The following is a 21,136-nucleotide window of genomic DNA, read 5'->3' on the forward strand; positions in this document are numbered from 1 at the left end:
GCAAATTAAATTTCATAAGTTTAGACTTTAGAGGCTAATTATAATATTTATTTGAAATAAAAACAATATTTTAAAAAATATTTAATTACAGTACTTTTTATCATTTTAGTCAACATACCGCCTAGAATCCGTACAGGCGTCCGCGTAGACCGCATAATATCCGCCTAAATGCTATTAGGCGTCCGAATTATTTAAAACCGCATAAATTACCGCATAGCTAAAATTCGAGACGCTCGATCACCGCATAGCGTATAACCGCCGCCTAGGCACCCGCGTAGGCCGCATTTTAGAACACTGCGCGTAACACATCATTTCATTAGTTTGTTAACAATATCAATATTAGAGTAATAAATATATCTAATTAAATTAATATTATATAAAAATCAAACAGTCTCACGGTATGCTGCAGGTTAAACCATAAAATTAGTAATCAAAATATAATTATATAATCTTAATCTTAAACATTAAAGAAAACAAATTTAACAAATAAAATATACAGTAGAACCTCTATAAATTCATACTCTTTAAATTAATACTCGCTATAAATTAATAAATTCTTCCAGTCCCAAGTTGGGCTATTGTAAAAAATAACATATTTTGATAAAATAATAATATAATATTTTTTTTGGAAATCCTATGTAAAAATATGATCTCATCAATATCATAAATTAATAATCAAATAAACTAAAATATATAAATATAAATATATATATATAAATATATATATATATATATATATATATATATATATATATAAGAAAATCTAGTGAGATATGACTCTATTGTTGTTTGTCTATCTAACAAAATCTAGTGAAATATAACTTTCTTGTTGTTTGCATATTCTTGGATTTGCATTCTTGTTAGAGCTCATTTTTAATCTTTTTAATTGTTATCTTCTAAAGTTGTATCCAAAAATTGTAGAGAAACATGCGGTAATTGCTTATTTAGTAACTGGTTGTAAAGGTATCGTAATATCTTCTTCGACTTCATTATTACCATGAACGATAGTAGTAGCAATTTCTTTTAGACTCTAAACTTCTAACATTTATCATTTTTACCTAGATAATCTATTAAACAATTGACATTCATACTATTATGATAGCCACAATTGTAAATTAAAGAAATTCTTTAAAAATGTGAATGATAACAAAAGTATCTTATTTTGTAATACGAAATTTCCAAAATTACGAAAATGAAAAAATCTATTCATAAGTTAATATTTTATTAATTTATCGATAAATTAATAATTAATAATTTATCGATAAATTAAAACCTCTATAAATTAATAAAATTTTATGGTTCCACCTTATTAATTTATAGAGGTTTTACTGTAATTTAAATTTTCAAAGTGTTGGTGTAATATGTGAGTCAATCTTGGGTAGATCAGTGCAAAGTGCAAACCACTTTTTTAGGAAAGAAAAGTGGAAACAATGTTGAAAAAGTTTCGAAAGAGAATTCCACTAGAATTTGAATTTCATCTAAAAAATATAAATGTATTCCACTAAAATTTGGAAAAAAAAATATATATACTCGTAATGTATAGTATCTATACTATTAAAGCAGAAGTACTCTCTAGAGTAAAAATGGACCATGACTTGGTTTTGGTAGGTTTTTCATTAAAAATGATTAGAGAATCACAAAATTTAATCTAATTAACCTATAGTTTCGATTTCTTTAAATGACGAAAATACCCTTGGTCGATCACTTAAAAAATTGCCGGGTCGGGACGCGGATCCTAAAATATCCGACTACAGAAGGAAAAAAACCCGCGGATCTGTTTGTATTCCAGAATAATATTTTTCGGATCCAGTATATTATTTCATTCAAGATTAGTTATTTAAGATCCCAAACAAACTCATTCGATATAGGCAAACACTCTTATTTCATTTTCTTTTAAGGTATTTAAATGAAAATCATAAATTTTAATTACCAAAAATTCGGATATTTCCTTAATTACCGAGATTGATCTTAACAGATAATCTTTTAAAAGGAATATTTAGTGATTCAGTTAAAATCTTAAAAAACGAATATTCAAGTTACCAAATCTGACTAAATTGTTTGATTTCCGATATTATAATATTTCCTTAACGAAATTATAGTAATTAATTGTGAGTAGTATAGATAGAAAGAATTAAAAACGCAGAAATTATATATATGTAAAGTTGTAAACTAATTTACAGAAAAGTGTATTGTATATCCCACATCGACTAAATATTTTGGAATATGGTTCATAATCACTATAAATATGTGACTAAAATGTTTTGAGTACAAATGAGCAGGAAACTTGATTTATCAGGTATCCAAATTTAACAGTTTAATTTGGTTCTATATTTGAGAATATTTAAACTTTTAAAAAGTAAACATATTATAATATATTATAATATATTTACATTTTTTAAAAAAGTTTAAGATATTCTAAATATTTAAATTTTTATAGAATGGTTAAATTATTATAAATATTTGAACTCCGTCGAAAGTTTAAAATATTATAATAAATTTAAAGTCTATAAAATATTTAAGTAATATTAATATTTTAATTCTTAAAATTTTAAAATATAAATTTTTTTTGAGTTAAATCCGTTAAAACATGTATTTTTATCAAACTATAAATTAAGCCATGGAAGCAGGGTGTATCTATCATCTTACAAAACTACTATCCGATATTGCGGAGTGTCTATTCTCTTACAAAACTACTATCTACTATTGTGGTGTGTCTGTTTCTATGAAAAAATACATTTTACAAACTACTTACTCTATTAGGATTTCCAATTTACTGTATAATCCCAAATATACAAATAAACACTATATAAACAAAGAAAATAAATCAAAATAAAAAACTATATTACAAAAATACAAATTACAAAAAAAAATAACTAACAAAATATATAATTCCGTGCTGTAGCACGGGTATCACCTAGTCTTATTATATAAACCTTAGTTCTCAAATTTAGTAACTCACCAGATCGTGACACGTGTTAGTTTTAGCGATCATAGATCAAAGTTAAAATTTCACCAGATCGTGACACGTGTCAGTCTTAACGATTAAATATCAAAGTTAGTAACTCATCAGATCGTGACACGTGTTAATTTTAACGATCAGAAATCACATATCAAAGTTAGTAACTTATCAGATCGTGACACGTGTCAATTTTAACGATCAAAACAAAATAATTTCTATGATCATAAGATCATTTATTTGCTTATATAGAGGGGTGTATTTACCATGATTTTGACATGTGTCAAGTTACTAATCTGAGATCTTGATATGTGTAAAAGTTAATATTTAATAAAGAATTTAAGATTATGACAAAAACAAATAAAATTGTTTTAAATAATATTAATAATATAAAAAGATAATTATCAAAAAATTATTAAAATTAAACAGTTTTTTAAATAATTATAATAAGATTATATATATATATAATTCATAAAATTCGAAATTATAAATTTTTTTACTTATTAATTATACAAAAAATAGAAAAAGGATTAAAGAAAATATACAGAAAATTATTAATTCTAAAAAATGTAAATACTGACGTCTATATAAACATAGATCGTCTCATATTATTCATCTAACAAAATAATTTATTCATACTGCTTTCAACTTTGTTCTATTGGTGAAGTCTTTTAATGTGAAGGCAAATTTTTCTTATTTTTTAAAACCAGAATATACTCATACTTTCTACTTTTTCAGTTTAGAATAGGTAAGATTAACATATGAAAGATATGGAAGATTAATATATGCATCTTCATTTTCTAATATGGAAGATTAATATATGCATCTTCATTTTCTAATACTGTATTTTAAAATTTTATTGTAGTAGTTTTAGATTGTTTTATTTAATTTTTATATTCATCTTTGAATTATTTGAGGTTCATATATTATCGTGCTTATAATTTTCTATTATCTTTTTAGTTATGTCAAATTAATTTTTTTTTTAATTTCTCAACTTTGATTGGTTGGTCATAGACCTTTTTGTTGTGCAAACACAATTGTTACCATTCCTTCAATCTTAAAAAGAGATAAAGAGGAGAAGGTCATTAACCTAATGGTTAGATAAAATAAGCTAATCAAACACAAGCTTACAACAAACATAGATATATTGAAAAAATATAAATCGTTGTTGACAGATCTTTAGGAGCTTAGAGACAGAGGCTACATCATGGTGTGTCAAAGAAACTTCCATGATTACATTGGAAAATTTAACATTAGTTACTATCAAACGATTTTGTGATGTTAGATAAGAGTCTTTAGATTCATTGGTTGTTGGAACAAGCCACTTTGAGATAGCTAAAAGACGTGAACATGTTCTCTCCACACAGGAGGAGTGCAGAGCCGAAGTTCTCTCTATGGTGGAGAAGGTTGGACGCAAGATTATCTCCCCAAGGGAGGAAGGTGGGGGAGGTTGGACGCAAGGTTCTCTCCATAAGGGAGGAGGGCAGAGCCGAGGTTTTCTCCATGGTTATTCATACTCTATTGTAATGTAATTTATTTTTTATTCAAAATTTTTTTTGATCCAACAATTTTATTGATTAATGAAACTTTGCAAAAGTGAAAGTAAAGAGACATATAATAGTTAGGCTTAATTTTTTCATGTAGACATTTTTTAGGTGGTGGTAAATAATATATTTATAACATACAGTATACCTAGATGTAAAAAATACATTTTTAATGGTAACATACATAAAAAATTTGTATATGGATATAAATCAATGTATTATAGTAAAAAGAAAATTTATAAATAAAGTACAATATATTTTAATATATTTTTATTAAATTTAATTTTATTTACAAAACTATGGGCGGGTCCTTATCTTATATTTTTATAAATTTGGGATGTAATTAAAGCTGATTCGGTAGTAGGTGGACGCATTAAAGTTTTAAACGTTATCAATGATAACTTATCGTCACTCAAAATACCCAAAAATAAGAATCTTATGACGAGTGTTTTACCCCACGTAGACTTTTGATCATATTTCGTTTCGTCATAATCTCGGACATCTAAAAAGGATTGGAAAGATAGAAGTTTTTAAAAAAATCCCTACAAATACTTTGAATCACAATAACAAACGATAAAAATAAAAAACACAAACGCATATATGTGTTTCTTTTCTCCTACTATACATATAAACCTCAAAAGCAGTAGTCATCATCATCAAAACAAGCAGTGTCTAGGGATGAATCATGATTTGTGGAGAAAGATATAATGTAGTTTCTAACTCAAATGAAAATAAATAAAGCAATACAAACTCTTTGAACTATACCAAGTGCCAACACGGGTTAAGGCTTAGGATGCTTAGTAGAATTAGCAGATTTTCTCTTCAGGACAATGACCCAAGTAACAGCTTCCAAGAGTAAAGTAATGCCTCCTAAGGTCGCAATCACAGCAATGTAAGCCGTCTTGTAAGTATGCTTTGGGTTTAAGATGCTAAGACCTTTGAAAACATTGATGATTCCAAGGATGAGGATAGAGTATCCAACTCCGTGGTGGTAAATATTCCAAACGAATCTAAACTTGTGGTCCTTCCTTGGCCGCAACAGCATCGCAAACATCTTTAAACACGCGCAAAAAGACACAAAAGCATAGTTCAACAACAGAACAAAACATATCTTTTCTATTGGCCAACTTGCAATATCCACTAGTATAACAAATAACACTCTAATGCATGGTCCTAATGAGGATTAGCATTGGTTTAATAATTACCTGAAGAGTGGCAATAGAGAAGAGAGCAATGCCTATGTTTCGGTGACTGTTGTACTGAATACCTTTGGATTCGGAACCTAGCTTAAGTCCGGTGGCCCATCCGGCTACACCGATGACGTACGCCGAGAACTGACATGACACGTGGAGGTAAAACCAAGCAGGATCTGCTGATTCAAATATCCTCATGTATCTAGCTATCATGGCTCCAATCGGGAACAGAATTCCCCAACTCACAGCGTTCAATATGCCATGGATCTACCAATTCAGATTCAAATCGTTAAGCCAAAGGATCCAAAGTTTTGGAGAGAACGGTTTTAAAAACAAAATCACATAATCAAATAAAAACTCACGTTTCTCTTATGAACCTTAGAGTTCCCTTCACCGCCTCCCGAAACAGGGACTGATGGGGTGGCTCCGGTCAGATCGAGTGCTCCCATCGCGTTGAGATTTGGACCGCTGAAATCATGAGCGGCTATCCTTCCATTGGACACTCCAGGTCCGACCTGCCAGACCTGGTTAACCTTCCCTTTCGCCGCCAAATCCGCCGGAACCTTCACCTTCGCAAAGATCCGCAAAGCTCCACCGTCTTTAGCCGCCTCCTCGGCCTTAACGTCCCACACTTCAAACGACAGCTTCGAGGGAACAAGAGAGCTGTATGAGATGATGTTGAGGGTGGTAACGGAGGCGACGCCTGTTTTCGGGTCCTTAGAGGCAACGAGGGCTTGAGATCCAGCCATGCCGGTGGATTTAGGGTTAATAGCCCAAGCGATCCATCCACCAGGCTTTGAAGGTGGAGCAGAGAAAACAACGGAGAGGGTTGTGTTAGATGCGTCATAGGAGTAATGGAGAAAGGCTTTGAGATCAGGGAGGTCGAGACAGTGAGGGTAAGATTTGACGCCGGAAAATGTCTGTGACGAACAAGAAGATGATGACTGTGACACAGCCGGTGAGAGTAGCAAAGCCCAGAAGACAAAGGGAAGAGAGATTCTAAGGTAAGAAGACGCCATGATGATGAGATGAGTTGTAGTAACCGTTAAGTATTGGTCGGAGGAGATAAATAGGTGAAACGGTGTGTGATAATTATAGCTTGTATCTAAATCTACGATACACACCTGGTTTCAGTTAATTAAGATTTGTATATATATATATATATATATATTTTTTTGAAGGTTTTTTTCTTTTTTGATTTTCGGAAAGAAAAAAAAAACAGCACAACGAACTTTTTTGTTGTTGTTGTTGTTGTCGGGATTCTGGAAGGTCGTGAATCAGAACATAATCAGATTAGTTGACAGTTATTATGTTTGACCTAAGACTAAGGATCTAAAAGTATTTTTGGCCTTCGAAATATGAGGATTTTTATATATTTATACGGTATTTTATATATCTTTTATTAAAAGAAATTACAACTCACATTATTATTTTAAAAAGTGTTCATTCTAACTAAAATCTAATTCACATTATTATTTTCTAAGTAACTAGAAAAAGGGCATTAAATCATTTATTTCCCCTTTTTTGGGACCAACTAAAGGTGTTAAATCATTTATTTCTAAAACTATTTCGATTCTCTATTATATGTATCTAAAGATTCTCTCTATATTAATAGGAAAGTACTTTGTTGAAAATGCTGATGTGTCGTCGCCTGAGCAATTTGGAGATTTAATTGCAGTTAAGCATCTCAAGATAAACATATTTACAAAAACAAGTTTTTTGATTTATTGAATGTGCCACTAAAATATATAAGGAAATATTTATTTCATTATTATTCACATAAATATGCTATTAAAATATATATATATATATCTATATAGATAAAGTACACTTTACTCACTCCTGGTGTTGCCACCCCAGCATCTCCTCTTAAATATTTTGGGTTTTTCGGATTGAAATTAGCCCAAAGTTTTTCAAATATAATTCAGGCCCAGTTGTTTTTCTATGTTATCGATTAAACCTATGAATGTCTCTCCTCCGCGCTGTCACGACGCTCCATCTCCACCGGTTGCTCTTCTCCTTAACTCTTGATCCATGCCGTTTCACCATCTGATGCCAATTGAAGTCTTCCAGTCTTCTGGCAAGAACATCCGCCGTGCGCTTAAGGATCTCGTCGGATCTGCTGATTCTGGCGACGTTCTTGTCGTTCATTACAGCAGACACGGGACGAGGTTGCCCGCTGAGACTGGTGAAGACAATGATACTGGCTACGACGAGTGTATTGTTCCTTGCACGTGAATTTAGAGGAGAATCGAGAAGCAACCCAACACTAATCGATGGTCAATGATTCAATCTCTCTTTCGATGCTCCAATCTCTTTCTATTGGTACGATTTTTTTTTTTTTTTTAAATGGCAAACGGCTTATAGCTGCATCTCCATGAATCGATTAGGTTTAGTTCAATTAGTTTAGCATAGTTTAATTAAGGTTAGATTTACAAGATCGGTTCATGCTGCTTGACAATACTATGGTTTTAAGTCTGGTATAACTGTATTGGGTCTGGTTTGGAATGGGAATTATTTAAGATTATTGTAAGATGCAATTGATAGATTATGTTATTTTGTATTAGAAAACATTATTTAAAAGCTTTATTAACTCTGGAGCCTTGTGGATTTTGTTGCAGATGGTCTCCGACAATAAATCCCCAGAAAAATTCTTATTTAGGTGAGTGTCCTTTAGCCAAAACTGGTTCAAAGTTGATTCTTGCATTTTTTGGTCTATTCTTCTTTTCTTATTAGATGTTCAATTGTTGGTGCAGATGATTTTGTACTAGTGGACAAAATTTGCCTCAAGGATTACAAGTTTGTGCGTGGTGATGTTGTAGTGTTCAGGTATGTTCCTTATGCCAAACCACGTTTGACTCATCCTTTGACAAGAACTATATAATGAGTTTTAGTTGATTACATGTACTATTAGTCTCCACTCTCCTGTTAATGTATTATCCTTGATGGTTACAGTATTCTTAATCACATATTAACATAGATTTTGAATGTAGATGATGGATATGATGATGTGGTCTGGCCTCACAAAGAGTTAGCAAGACTGGTCGATAAAGCTAATTTAGAAGAAGAAGGAGAATGACATGGTATGTTTCTTCCTTTTCCAACAGAAAACTCCTTTTTCATGTTACATCTATATTTTAATCTCAAATCAGAATTAGTCATCACGTCTCAATGATAACAAACCGTGAACACATTCTTGTATTGGAACAATGGTTTTAGCTCATATAGTAATTTTTAGCCTCATGGTGGCTCCGGTTTGCTTGCTGGCTCCGATTTTATGTTTATTTCAGGTGTGGCAAACGGCTTCTCTTTACCATTTGGTTCACACTGCAGCTCTCCACCGGTTGCTCTCTCCACCAGTTGCTCTTCTCCTTAACTCACAATCCATGCCGTTTTACTATTTGATGTGAATTCAAGTCTTCCAGCCCTCTACACTTTCAATTGGCGTAAGTTTAAGTCCTATATAATGTCATCTCCTCCAATTTCATGCTTCTTATAATTTTCTCACGATTTTATGCTTCCAGTCCTTTACATGTCTGTCTTTTTTGTATTGCATGCTTTTAATATGATAATTTGTATTGAGCAAAACTTTGCAGAGGGCTCACTTGTGAATTTTGGGAAAAATGAGTTTTGTTTTCCGGGGAAGTAGAGGTGATTTAGAAAGCGGATTCTCTGGTTTTATACCCGAGAGACGAGCTATGGTATGCTTTCTCTTCTTGACAATTTCATATGCAGGAAACATATATAAATCCATTCCATTACAAATTGATCTTTTGTTAAACTTATGGTGGTATTATTGAACACTACAGCGTGTTCATGGAGCTCGACCAGCTCATTCTAATTCCCTCGCTTTTCTGGTTACAGGTGATTTTCTTTAAACTTCAACCCTTATGTCTCTCTGCAATCGTTTTTCAGTTATGATGTAATACTTGTTTGGTTTGTGTATTTCCACAGTTCTTTTGCTTGCTGTTTATGATTCTCAGTTCACATCAGATGCCTCCTAATTTCCTGGTTTGTCATATACTTTCAATAAAGTTTTTATCTTTTCAGTTAGTTATCTTTAGGGTTCTCAGTTTGACATTCCAAATTTTTTTTTAGCTCTGGCTTGTGCTTGAGGTGTTTTTGATGGCAACGACCCTTAGGATGTATGCCACTTGCCAACAACTTCAAGCTCAGGCTCAAGCTCATGCTGCTGTAGCAAGTGGTCTCTTTAGTCACACTGAGCTGAGGTTGCATGTGCCTCCCTCCATTGCTGTTGCTACAAGAGGACGTCTTCAAGGACTTAGGCTCCAGCTGGCTCTTCTTGATCGGGAGTTTGATGACTTAGGTCAGTGAATTTTGTTTAGAATTTGATTTCTTAGTAAACTTTAGGATTTGACATGCCGTTATCGTCCCCGTTTGTCCCTTTTTTCGTAGTCTAGCAGATGCAGCAACTGTTGGTTTAACCGTTACTTCATTGCCAGGAGAGGTCTTCCATCACTGAATGATGTTGGCTTGACATCCTTCCGCGACCTGGTTTGTCATGCTCTCTTGTAGGTAGCTCCGAATTTTGAATTGCCACAAAAGTCCTAACTGTTCATGCAATTCTATGATGTACTTCAGGTTTATCAAGAGGTGCAGTCCATTGTTAAAGACGCTGTACTTGCACTGGTAAGTAATGTAAGCTAATTTGAGCAACTCTGGTTTAGTGATACTGGTTATCTAACACAATTTGTATATATTGCCGCCAGATTCATAAAAAACGTGAGGGCAACAGATTGATAGAGCACTGCTGAAAAACGTAATAGATGTCTATGTTGGGAATGGAATGGGAGAGATGAATAAATACGAAGACGACTTTGAAAGTTTCATTCTTCAAGATACCGCATCTTACTATTCTTGCAAGGCCTCAAGCTGGATCGAGGAGGATTCTTGTCATGATTACATGATAAAGGCATGTCTCCGGATTTCATTTTTGTGTCTGTGCTTTATTTAAGTTTCAGGGGACTATGTTTACTAACGTCAGCGATCTTATATTTGCAGTCTGAAGAGTGTCTAAAAAAGGAGAAGGAGAGAGTCAGTCACTACCTTCATTTGGCACAATTGAAAAAGACAGCAGAAGGTACTTACGACAACGGTATTTACCCGCACAAGTAAATACCGAGCCCACCTTCCAACAGTCGAATCCCATCCCACAATACTATTAGAGATGCACGCATGTTCCTTGATACAAACTCCACGCATTACAGTACAACCCAACAATCTAACACCTGAATCAATCACGCATCCCTGACCAATCACCACATCAGGTCCGATCAAGCAACCTTCTCCTATAACCGCACTTTCATCCACAAGAACATTCCCAATTATGTTATCCCTTGTAACCAATACCTGCGAAGCTTTCTCTCTTAGGGAGTTCAGGTACATTCTGCGGCTATCTTAGGGAATATCTCTTTCTCTATCGAAGTCCGTCTCAGCTCTATCCTGTTGAGAACAGATGGGTTCAGGAGGTATATCCCAGCGTGTATCTTGTTTCCCACAAAATGTTTTGGTTTCTCAACGAAACTTTCAACTCTCGCTGTAGCTTCTTCCATAACCACCACACCATACTTAGTAGGATCATCAACCTGTTTGTTCTACTTAGTAATGTTCTTAGCGAAAGCGACTTCTATATACTTATGTTTAAGGTCTTCCAATATTTTTTTATTAATAGTAACATAAATATTGACATTTCATTATTTTGTGTTTTATTTAAATCCAACATTTTTTTTATGAACGAAATATTTAAATCCAACATAAGTTCCACAAATTATCCAACTCGGTTTTAGGAAGATACTTTACATTTTAATAATGATTTTGAGTTAGGATGACTAGGTGAAAATTTACAAGGATTTGCATAGAAACAAACTTCTATGATTTTACCAATATTCGATTCTATATTGTTGTTGGTCAATTCCACTATTCAGTTACAAATAAATTCATAAACATTTTTCGGCCAAAATAAAAGTTAGGAAAGGTAACACTTGTAATTTCTCTCAGTTAAACTCTATTGTTAATCTATTATATTCTCATGGTTTTGTGTTGCTTTGGTCTTCAAGTCTTAGAAGCATCACCAAATTCATCCAAATTTGATGCGATGTAAAAAGGTTTAGTCAAAAGATGCGATGTAAGGATCATCCAAATTTTGATGGATGATTACATCAGCTGACAACAATTGAAGTAAATTCAACATCTTTTATATATATGTATGCCAAACTAATAGGTAATTATTGTTATTATATAATGTTTTCCTCCAGTTATGAAACTATACTTGCTTGGTTCGGGAGGATGTTCATTAATTATTAGATTATAAGATCAACAAGCCGTTTACTATATTCTTCAACGCTAAAAAAAAAAATTCCTTGCTTTACAGAGATTGCTCTAAATATCAAACTAAATGGAGACTGAACTTGCATTTGAGAACTTCGAGCTGATAAAATATACAGGAAAAATAAAAACCAACAAAACAGCAAAAAAAACATACAAACAACATAACAAGATGCAAAGAGAAAAAAATACATGACCAAAAAACAATATACCAAAACAACCCAAAAAAACACTTTCATCTAATTTCCCTGCGTAGCGCGGGTCAATTGCTAGTATATATATATATATATATATATATATAGTAATATTTCTTTCTATTAGTGTTAAAAATGAGAGAATTAATCAACTATTAAAATCAGAAAATATAGTTAATTATTTAATTATCATTTTCATAACATATTTAACTATTAAAAGTAAATTACATTTCACAAACTATTAAAAACTTATTCATCTATTTAACTCTTTCAAATGCAAAACTTATTCTCTGATTTACAAAAATCTGATGACTATTCAAGTATATTTAAAATATTAATTATCACAATAATCTTAAAAATAAATAATATTTCCTAAAAACATTTTAAATTATTCACCAATTTAAATTTTTGAAAAACAAAAAATCTGTCTCCTATTTAAAAATTCTAATGACTATTCAAATATCTTTAAAATTTTATAAAAAATAACTACCACAATAATCATAATAATAATATATTGACTTTTAATAATTTAATAATAAATGGTGATTCAACGATCTTAACTTGTTATTGATTTTTTAAAAAAAATCCTGGACATTCATTTTTTCCCTAAAAATTTTCACCACTACTACACTTTTTATTATTATTAACCTTTTTTATATTTTTTCTTCATGATATTTTTAAACTTAGGATTAGTTTTAATTGATTAGTCTAAAAACATTGTCTTATCTATTCAATGGCATATTGATGTAGATAATAATATGAAATATAAAATATATGAATTTGATTTCTAAAAACATGAAAAGACAGATTACCATAAATGATAACATTTTACTAAAACTTTTTTCACCACGTTGAAATTCTTTTTCACATTTCAAGGTTAAAACATATTTTTACACAAAATAATTAAATGCAAATTTGAATAAACACAAAAAATTGAGTAAAATTATTGTTTTGACACCTGAGATCCCAAATAATAATTTTCTCTATAATAATTTTATTTGATTCAATTTATTCCGCATTGTGTGCAGATTGTTACCGGAGTAATATTTTAAGTAACATAAAATATGACCAAAGGCACCTATCTCCTATCGTTAAGGCTCTAAAGTTTTGTGTGAAGCTTTAAACATAACATCTCATTTTTATATTTTCAAATACAAGTAAAGACGGCAAAAGCTCTAGAATCCTTCAAGATAGTTTAGCTTTTCTTTCCACGCAGGCCTGACCCATGGACCAAACAAATAAAGTCAACAATTAATGATCAAATTTTTTGGAGCATACGGTTGAAAGCAGGGCCGGTCTTTGAATTTTAGTGGCCTAAAGCATATTTTCTATGTAAAATCTAATTAAAAAAAATTCTGTTAAAATACTAAAATATAATTAACAATATTTTTAAAAGTTATTAAAAACTTGAACAATATAAAAAAATCTAAAAACCAACTTTTCTAACTTTCATTGCAGCAAATTCATTGATTAGCTTCTCATACTCGAGTTCTTCCATCATATTTCTCAATAGACATCATTGCTAATTCATTCAGCTTGTCTTGTGACATTGTAGATCATAGATAATTTTTTATCAGCTTCAGCTTCGAAAAACTTCTCTCTGCAGAAGCAAGTGAAACTGGAATTGACAACAATATACGGTAAGCAATCCATGTATTTGGATAACAACCCTCCATCTTTTTTAAGAAATCCAACATCTCTATAGCCCTTTTAATCTCCTTTGGTAAAACTTCTTTTAGAAGTTTAAGCTCTAAGAATAAATCTTTTCCATCCACATCAGAATGTTCACCATGCGTTAAAAATGCTTCTAACTTAACACAATATTCCAACAACCAATCATCACTAGCTGATGTCAACTTCTTTAAATCAAATAAAAATCCAAAAATCTGCTCATACCTTTCAAATTGTTCAAATCGTGTCTCAACAGAAACAATCGCTTGATCCATGATGTTTAGGAAATAATCGACTATAAAGCCTTCTTCACCTTGTGAAACTGTACTTTCATCAATGTCTTGAACATCTTCATCAAAATGTCTTTTCCTTTTTCTGGAACGTTTCGGCCTTTACATGAAATTCAGGTTCAATCTCCATTTCATTTGCGATCCGTGTAGCTTCAACTTTCGCTCGATAATCTTTCAAGAAGAAAACAAGCCCTTTCAGTTGAAAAATAGCAGCATTAATATCCATGTTCTCTGATTGAAGGAGCTTGCTGACATTGTTAAAAGCAGAAAGGAGCTCATGCCAAATAACCATTCTAAACAAAAAATCAAACCCTCCAATTCCATGTACTTCACTCTCTGCAAGAGATTCAGCTTCACTTCTATACATTGAATTATCACTATTTTCAGCCAAATAAAATAGGGCATCTCGTATTTTTGTAGCTTGAAATCTTATAGATTTCACACTGTCGATCCGACTTTTCCAGCGAGTCTGCAACAATGGTTTTAGTGTGATGCCACCAACCATTTCCCTGAATATATCACAGTTTTTAGTTGATGATGAAAACAAACAATAAAGACGTTGAAAATGACACAGCTTTTGTAGATGAGGAAGCCATATAACAAAGTGCTAGATTAAGGCTATGACATCCACATGGAGTATAAGATGCACTTGGATTAACTTCAAGCAAGCGGATTTGCACTCCTTTATATTTTCCTATCATATTTGCCCCATTGTCATATCCTTGCCCTCTCATATCATCAATTTTCAACTTAAGATCAATCAGTGCCTCTTGCAAGATGCCAAAAATTCATTTTCCTGATGTATCTTTGACTACTAAGAATGTCAAAAAGAACAGTTCAATTCTGAGCGAGGTTGTCGAGGTATCCACACATCGAATAAGAAGAGTCAATTTCTCTTTACGACTAACGTCAGGAGTACAATCGAGAATAATCGCAAAATACTTCGCTTCTAGAATCTTGTTGATGATCATGACCTTAATCTCATGTGCAAGCATCTCAATCAACTCATTATGAATTTTCTGACTAAGGTAATGACATTGACTTTCACCTTGTTTAAACCGACAAAAATGCTCTTTCATTACTGGATCAAATTTTGCAATCCCCTCAATCATAACCAAAAAGTTTCCGCTCTTCTGATCACCAATCTTCTCATTCTCACCGCGGAATGCTATGTTTCTAGTGGCAAGAGTATCAACTACTGCAATTGTTCTATGCAACACATCTCTCCATTGTTATCTATCCCTCTTAATTTCTTCATGCAATTATTTATCAATGGTTGTCTTCTTTTGCAGTCTTGTTATTAGCTCTGTCCACCTAGTCATACACAAAATATGTTTATGACCAGTTTCATGAATTCTTAACCGCAACAAACTATTTCTCCAATCATTATAGCCGATACTTGCCAATAGAGGAGAATTTTTTTCATGACTAAACAATTTACAACAAAAACAAAAGATAAAATCTTGTGATTTTGAGTAAATTAATCATCGCCTATCATGTTTTTCTCCATTGCTCATTGTTCTTGTATAAGATGAATGAGAAAAGCACCTACCAATTTTATCTTTCGAAAATAGATAACTACTTGGTGGTTTAGTCGGAGGACCATTTTTCACCAATAAATCTCCCTCATTTTGTCTAATCTATGCCCAGTTTCCTGGATCATGAATATCCACTTATTCCTGTTGATCTTCTTGGGTGTCTGTCGAATCTTTACACTACAAGAAAACAGTCGATTAGCGACTACAAGTAGCGACTACATTTGTAGTCGCCAAAAATAACGACTAGATAGTGACCATTTTGCGACTAAGTTGTGACTACAGTAATTTAGTCGCCAATCAGTCTCTACTTTACCGACCACAGTAGATAGTCGTACTATAGTCGTCAATTTAGCGACTATTCTACGACTCATTCGGCGAGTCATTAAATAGTCACCCCGTAGTCGCCAAATAGTCATAAAATACAGTTAAAAAACGTGGTTTTTTGTGTGGGGGCCAACTGATATTGAGTAGTCGCCTATTAGTGGCATAGATGTAGTCTTTAAAAACAAATTGCACCCATTTGTCTCCTTCATTCCAACACAATTGTCTTTCCTTCCCCAAAAAAAAATGTAGATCACAACCAAAAATTTGACTTTATAAAACCTTTTATTTTCTCCTTTTATATTCTCCAAAAAATATATATATATATAGTTCTTAAAAAAAACACAATATATATATATAATGGCGGGAAATTTTTCATTAGAATTCGAATTAGTGGGGTTGGACCAATTCTCGTTTGGAAATAGCCAAGATACAGTTCAGAATAGTGGCGGTAAGTTTTTCTGTCCATGTAGTGTTTGCAAGAACAATAGATGTCTCTCGGGTAGAAGAGTTATGATGTATCTGTTTGATGCATTTAAACGATCGTGAAGTAACTGTCATACGAAAGAACCTGTCGGCAATAGAAGGGAAAGTAGAAGAAGAAAACAAACATATGTTTTAAGAAGCCTATCATTTTCTTACTTTTATTCACAAACAATATTTGCATAGGATTTCTTATGAATATGCTCTATTTAAAGCATCTATATAGGTTATATATAGAATCTTTTCCTTATTTCTTTTTTTTTTTGTTTCAATATTCATTAAGGATTAATAAGTACTAAAATATTTTATGTAAATTAAGATAGAAATTATAATAATAAAATTAAGATATAATTAAGATAGAAATTATAATAATAAAATTAATTTATTATTTTAGTTATTATTATAATTAAGATAGAAATTATCATTACAAATTCTTTTAATTATTATTATAATTAAGATAGAAATTATATATAGAATCTTTTCTATCTTAATTTTATTATAGAAATTATAATTATAATTATAAATTAATTTTATTATTATAATTTCTATCTTAATCATAATTTATATCTTAATTATAATTTTAAGGCCCATTAACTAACCTAAACCCATTAACCCACTAACTAACCTAAACCCATTAACCCACTAACTATATAATCGTGAAAACCCTAATCTCACACACAACCCTAATCTCTCGAAACTCAACTCTATCGCCTCTCTCGAAACTCAACTCTATCGCCTCTCTCAAACCCTAATCTCACAACACAACCCTAATCTCTTCGAATCTATCAGTTTCAATCACCAACAAGATGCCACATCGAGGGAAGAAGAGGAAGGTTGGTCCTAACGTTACTCAGAGAGCGACGGGGGCACCACCAAATCGACGGCCTAATACTCTGCCCAGTCGGTACAACTTCACGCCGGCGGGACAAGATCCTCCTCCTCTGTAGACGCCTGAAGCACAAGTCAGCGGTTTGCAACGACAGTCTCCAGCCCAGATCCGGAACTATCCTCCGCCGCAACAACTTTTTCAGAACTCGTCTACACATCCACCTCCACCCGAGCTACACCGGACTCCTTCAGAAGAAGTCCACTTCAATCCACGGACTCAGGGAAGAAGTCGGGATGTCTCTCCGCCTTCTCCAGTTCGACCCTCTCAAACTCAGGGGAGAAGTCAGGCGAGAAGTCAGGCGAGAAGTCAGGACAGAAGTCGGGAAGTCTCTCCACCTTCTCCTGTTCGACGCTCTCAAACTCAGGCGAGAAGTCAGTCGCATCCATCGCATCCATCTTCTCAAGGGAACAACTTTGAAGAAGAATCTTCTCCGGTGTTGCCCGAACTACAGTCGAATGTGTTGCATGCTCTAAATGCATTGCTTGTGGTTCCAGACAGGGATAAGTTCACCACTGTCCTCTCTCCCACACCCGTACCGAACACCCAATGGTATGATTTTCCTCTTCACATGCGAATAACAATGATTGTGGTTTGTCTTGTGCGAATAGAAATGGTTGTTGGTCTTGTCTTAGGCGAATAGAATTGGTTGTGGTCTTGTCTTGTGCGAATAGAATTGGTTGTGGTCTTGTCTTGTGCGAATAGAAATGGTTGTGTCTTGTCTTGTGCGAATAGAATTGGTTGTGTCTTTTCTTGTATTGATCTCATTTCTGTTGGTTTGTCTTGTGCGAATAGAATTGGTTGTGGTCTTGTCTTGTGCGAATAGAAATGGTTGTGTCATGTCTTGTGCGAATAGAATTGGTTGTGTCTTGTCTTGTGCGAATAGAATTGGTTGTGTCTTGTCTTGTATTGATCTCATTTCTGTTGGTTTGTCTTGTGCGAATAGCAATGACTGTTGATCTTACTTATTTTATTGGTTCATGTGTATGGAGGTTTACTCGTGACAAAGGATCGAAACTTGTTCGGAAGATTACTAAAATTCTTCAAAACAAATTCGAAGGTCCCTTCTACAGCTGGACATGTGTGCCGCGGGACAAACAAGAGAGATACTTTCTTGAGTTCGCGGTAAGGATGCATCCTGTTTACATAGCTTTCATACATAGCCTTCATACATAGCTTTACATTTTTTCTTTTCACTCACAATAGCTCATTTTTTTCTAGAAAACCCACACTTGGGATCCTTTGATAACCGGGACTGTTCAAGCTTACTTTGAGGGAATCTGTCAAAACCGGATCAAAGACATGGTTAGCGGTGTGAGGACTAGTCGAGTTCAACCAAACTGGATTGGCGACACTCTCTGGATGACGATGGAGGATTACTGGGACACTGAAGAAGCACAACAGAGGAGTAAAACCTACTCTGATGCCCGTATGTCTGACCGTAACGGCCTAGGTCCTCACGTACACCTCTCAGGGCCAAAGTCGTATCGACAGCTTCAAGACGAAATGGTTAAGTAGCTGTTATTTTTGCCACTTTCAATTCTTACATAGCTGTTGTTTTTTTAGTTAATCTCTGTTTCTTGGCTAACATTGCAGGTTGAGGAATTGGGAAGAGAAGTCCGACTTGGTGAGGTGTTTATCAAGGCACATACAAAGCCTGATGGTACATATGTTGATCGGAAGGCAGAGAAGATTGCAGGAACTTATGAGAAGACTGTTCAAGAGAGGTTGTCTCAGCTGGAGGCAGAGTCTTTTGCTGTGTCAGATGGAGAATCACGGCCACGGGACCTCACAACAGAAGAATATACAGAAATTTTCCTTGAGGTAACTTTTTAAAAATACCAATACACATTTATAGACATGTAGTTTAACTTGTCATCCACTAATCTTAACTTTTCTCTTCTTTTCAAGTCCACTGAGAAAGATACAAGAGGAACACCTTATGGAGTTGGAAGCCTCAAGGACTGCCTTGTCAATGGAAAGCATAAGCAAGCATGTGGCTCTTCTACCTTTGTGGCTCTCGAAGAACAGTTGAAGGAAGCTCAACGAATGATAGAAGAACAGGCTGCTCAACTGCGGAGGCGTGATGCAGAAACAGCTGTGCGTGAAGCTGAGCAATCCAAAGTTATTGCTGCCCAGAAGGACAAGATTGACCATTTATCAATCGTCGAGGAGTTTCTGATGGAAAATGATCCGCGGTTTGAGATTTTCGTTGCAAGCAAACAGACAACCACATAACCTCTTCCCCAAGATGATCCAGCTCCAACTCCATCAACCGCTGCTTAATAGGTTTCTTCTATGTCTTAACTCTTTTTAGATGAACTCTATCTCACTCTACTCGGATGAACTCTATCTCTTGCTCTTTTGTATGAACTCTATCTCTTGCTCTTTTGTATGAACTCATTGCCACTTTTGTATGAACTCTATCTCTCGCTCTTTTGATTTCTGTAACTTGAACATGTATTGTATTTCAATATTTCGATATTATGTCTTTCCAAATTCGAATCTTTCAATTAAAATTGGTATACAAGAATGAAAAGAAGAGGATAATGGGAATGAAAATAAGAGGATAATGGGAAATTAGTATATGAAACTTTCAAATTTTGAAATCAACATCAGTGGCTAAATAGTCGTAACATATAGATTCTGAAATCAACATCAGTGGCCAAATAGTCGTAATGTAGTTTCTAAATAGTCACTACGGTAAGTGACTATATAGCGACTACAACACTTAGTTATTAATTAATCACACTATAGTCGTAATATAGTCGTATTTTAACGACTATGAGATGACTACTTAATGACTATATAACGACTACATCTTTTGGTCGTACAGTAGTCGCTAAAAGGCGACTATAAATACGACTACATAAATTAGCGACTATCGATCTCCGACTGCTTGAGTTAGTCGCTATTTGGTTGTAAACGTAGTTTATACGACTACAAAGCGACTAATACTGTAGTCGCTAACCGCCTGTTTTCTTGTAGTGTTATTCACATGTTGCTCCATGTTTACATCCATATTAACGCTTCCATGTGGCTCGTCAGTGTGCAACTCTTTCTGAACATCATCAACGTCTTCAAAAGCAGGATTCTCATCGCTAGTCTCGTTTAGCTCAACTTCAACAACTTCATCATTAATTCTGAATTTTTACGTTACAGTGACATACTTGAACATGTCATTAGTTTGAGACTTGGTTGATTATTCTTCTCTTTTTTTATTATGTCTTTTTTCATGTCCATGGGCATGTGTTCTAAAACTAACCGGAGGCATCGTCACAAACAAAACATATACTTATAATCATAAACGAGTTTAAATTATTAAAACTAAAATAGAAACATAATATTATTGATGTAAACAGAACGAGACGAACATGATTTTGCAATCCTTAATTCCCAAATTTTATTTATTATTTTTAAATCATAACCTTTGATTTGATAATAATTCAAAACAGTTGATATTATAGTATTATTATAATAAAATAAGGATTAAAGTTAAGGAGTAGAAAAAACAAAAGCTTACCCAGTTACCCAGCAGCAACAATAATCGATGTTCTTGTGTAGAATTTTTAATTTTAGTTTTGTTTGAAGAAGTTGAATATTTTAATATATAGTAGAATCTAATATTTAGAGATTTTATTATTAAAAACAGGAATTATACAAAATTAATTAAAAATTTTAGATAACCCTTACCAAAAAAAAAAAAAAAAAAAAA

General features: G+C 33.2%; 2 protein-coding genes and 2 long non-coding RNA genes across 10 annotated transcripts; 3 read left to right on the plus strand and 1 right to left on the minus strand.

Annotated features, from left to right (window-relative positions):
• Positions 5,059–6,826, minus strand: LOC104732416 (cytochrome b561 and DOMON domain-containing protein At4g12980). Its single transcript, XM_010451959.2, has 3 exons — positions 6,056–6,826; positions 5,706–5,960; positions 5,059–5,554 (listed from the first exon to the last, which is right to left on the minus strand). Exons 1-3 carry the CDS (start codon positions 6,710–6,712, stop codon positions 5,282–5,284), a joined length of 1,185 nt encoding a protein of 394 aa, XP_010450261.1. The 5' UTR covers positions 6,713–6,826; the 3' UTR covers positions 5,059–5,281.
• LOC104732417 lies at positions 7,605–10,622 on the plus strand. Of its 7 annotated transcripts, XR_002034737.1 has the most exons (12): positions 7,609–8,018; positions 8,315–8,355; positions 8,450–8,522; positions 8,687–8,776; positions 8,984–9,139; positions 9,290–9,394; positions 9,503–9,557; positions 9,648–9,704; positions 9,792–10,020; positions 10,115–10,208; positions 10,296–10,343; positions 10,424–10,622. It is a non-coding gene; the product is annotated as an uncharacterized LOC104732417 (long non-coding RNA). The 7 variants fall into 7 exon arrangements; XR_002034738.1 differs by having other exon boundaries at positions 7,605–8,018; positions 8,450–8,597; positions 8,984–9,394; XR_002034739.1 differs by having other exon boundaries at positions 7,606–8,018; positions 8,984–9,394; positions 10,110–10,208.
• On the plus strand, positions 10,717–11,410 carry LOC109128203. Its single transcript, XR_002034743.1, has 2 exons — positions 10,717–10,981; positions 11,085–11,410. It is a non-coding gene; the product is annotated as an uncharacterized LOC109128203 (long non-coding RNA).
• Positions 18,648–19,659, plus strand: LOC109127980. Its single transcript, XM_019233630.1, has 3 exons — positions 18,648–18,930; positions 19,018–19,245; positions 19,333–19,659. The coding sequence occupies exons 1-3, from the start codon at positions 18,724–18,726 to the stop codon at positions 19,657–19,659; spliced, it is 762 nt and encodes a 253-aa protein (XP_019089175.1). The 5' UTR covers positions 18,648–18,723.

Source organism: Camelina sativa, chromosome 12 (assembly GCF_000633955.1).
Source record: "Camelina sativa cultivar DH55 chromosome 12, Cs, whole genome shotgun sequence".
Lineage (NCBI taxonomy): Eukaryota > Viridiplantae > Streptophyta > Magnoliopsida > Brassicales > Brassicaceae > Camelina > Camelina sativa.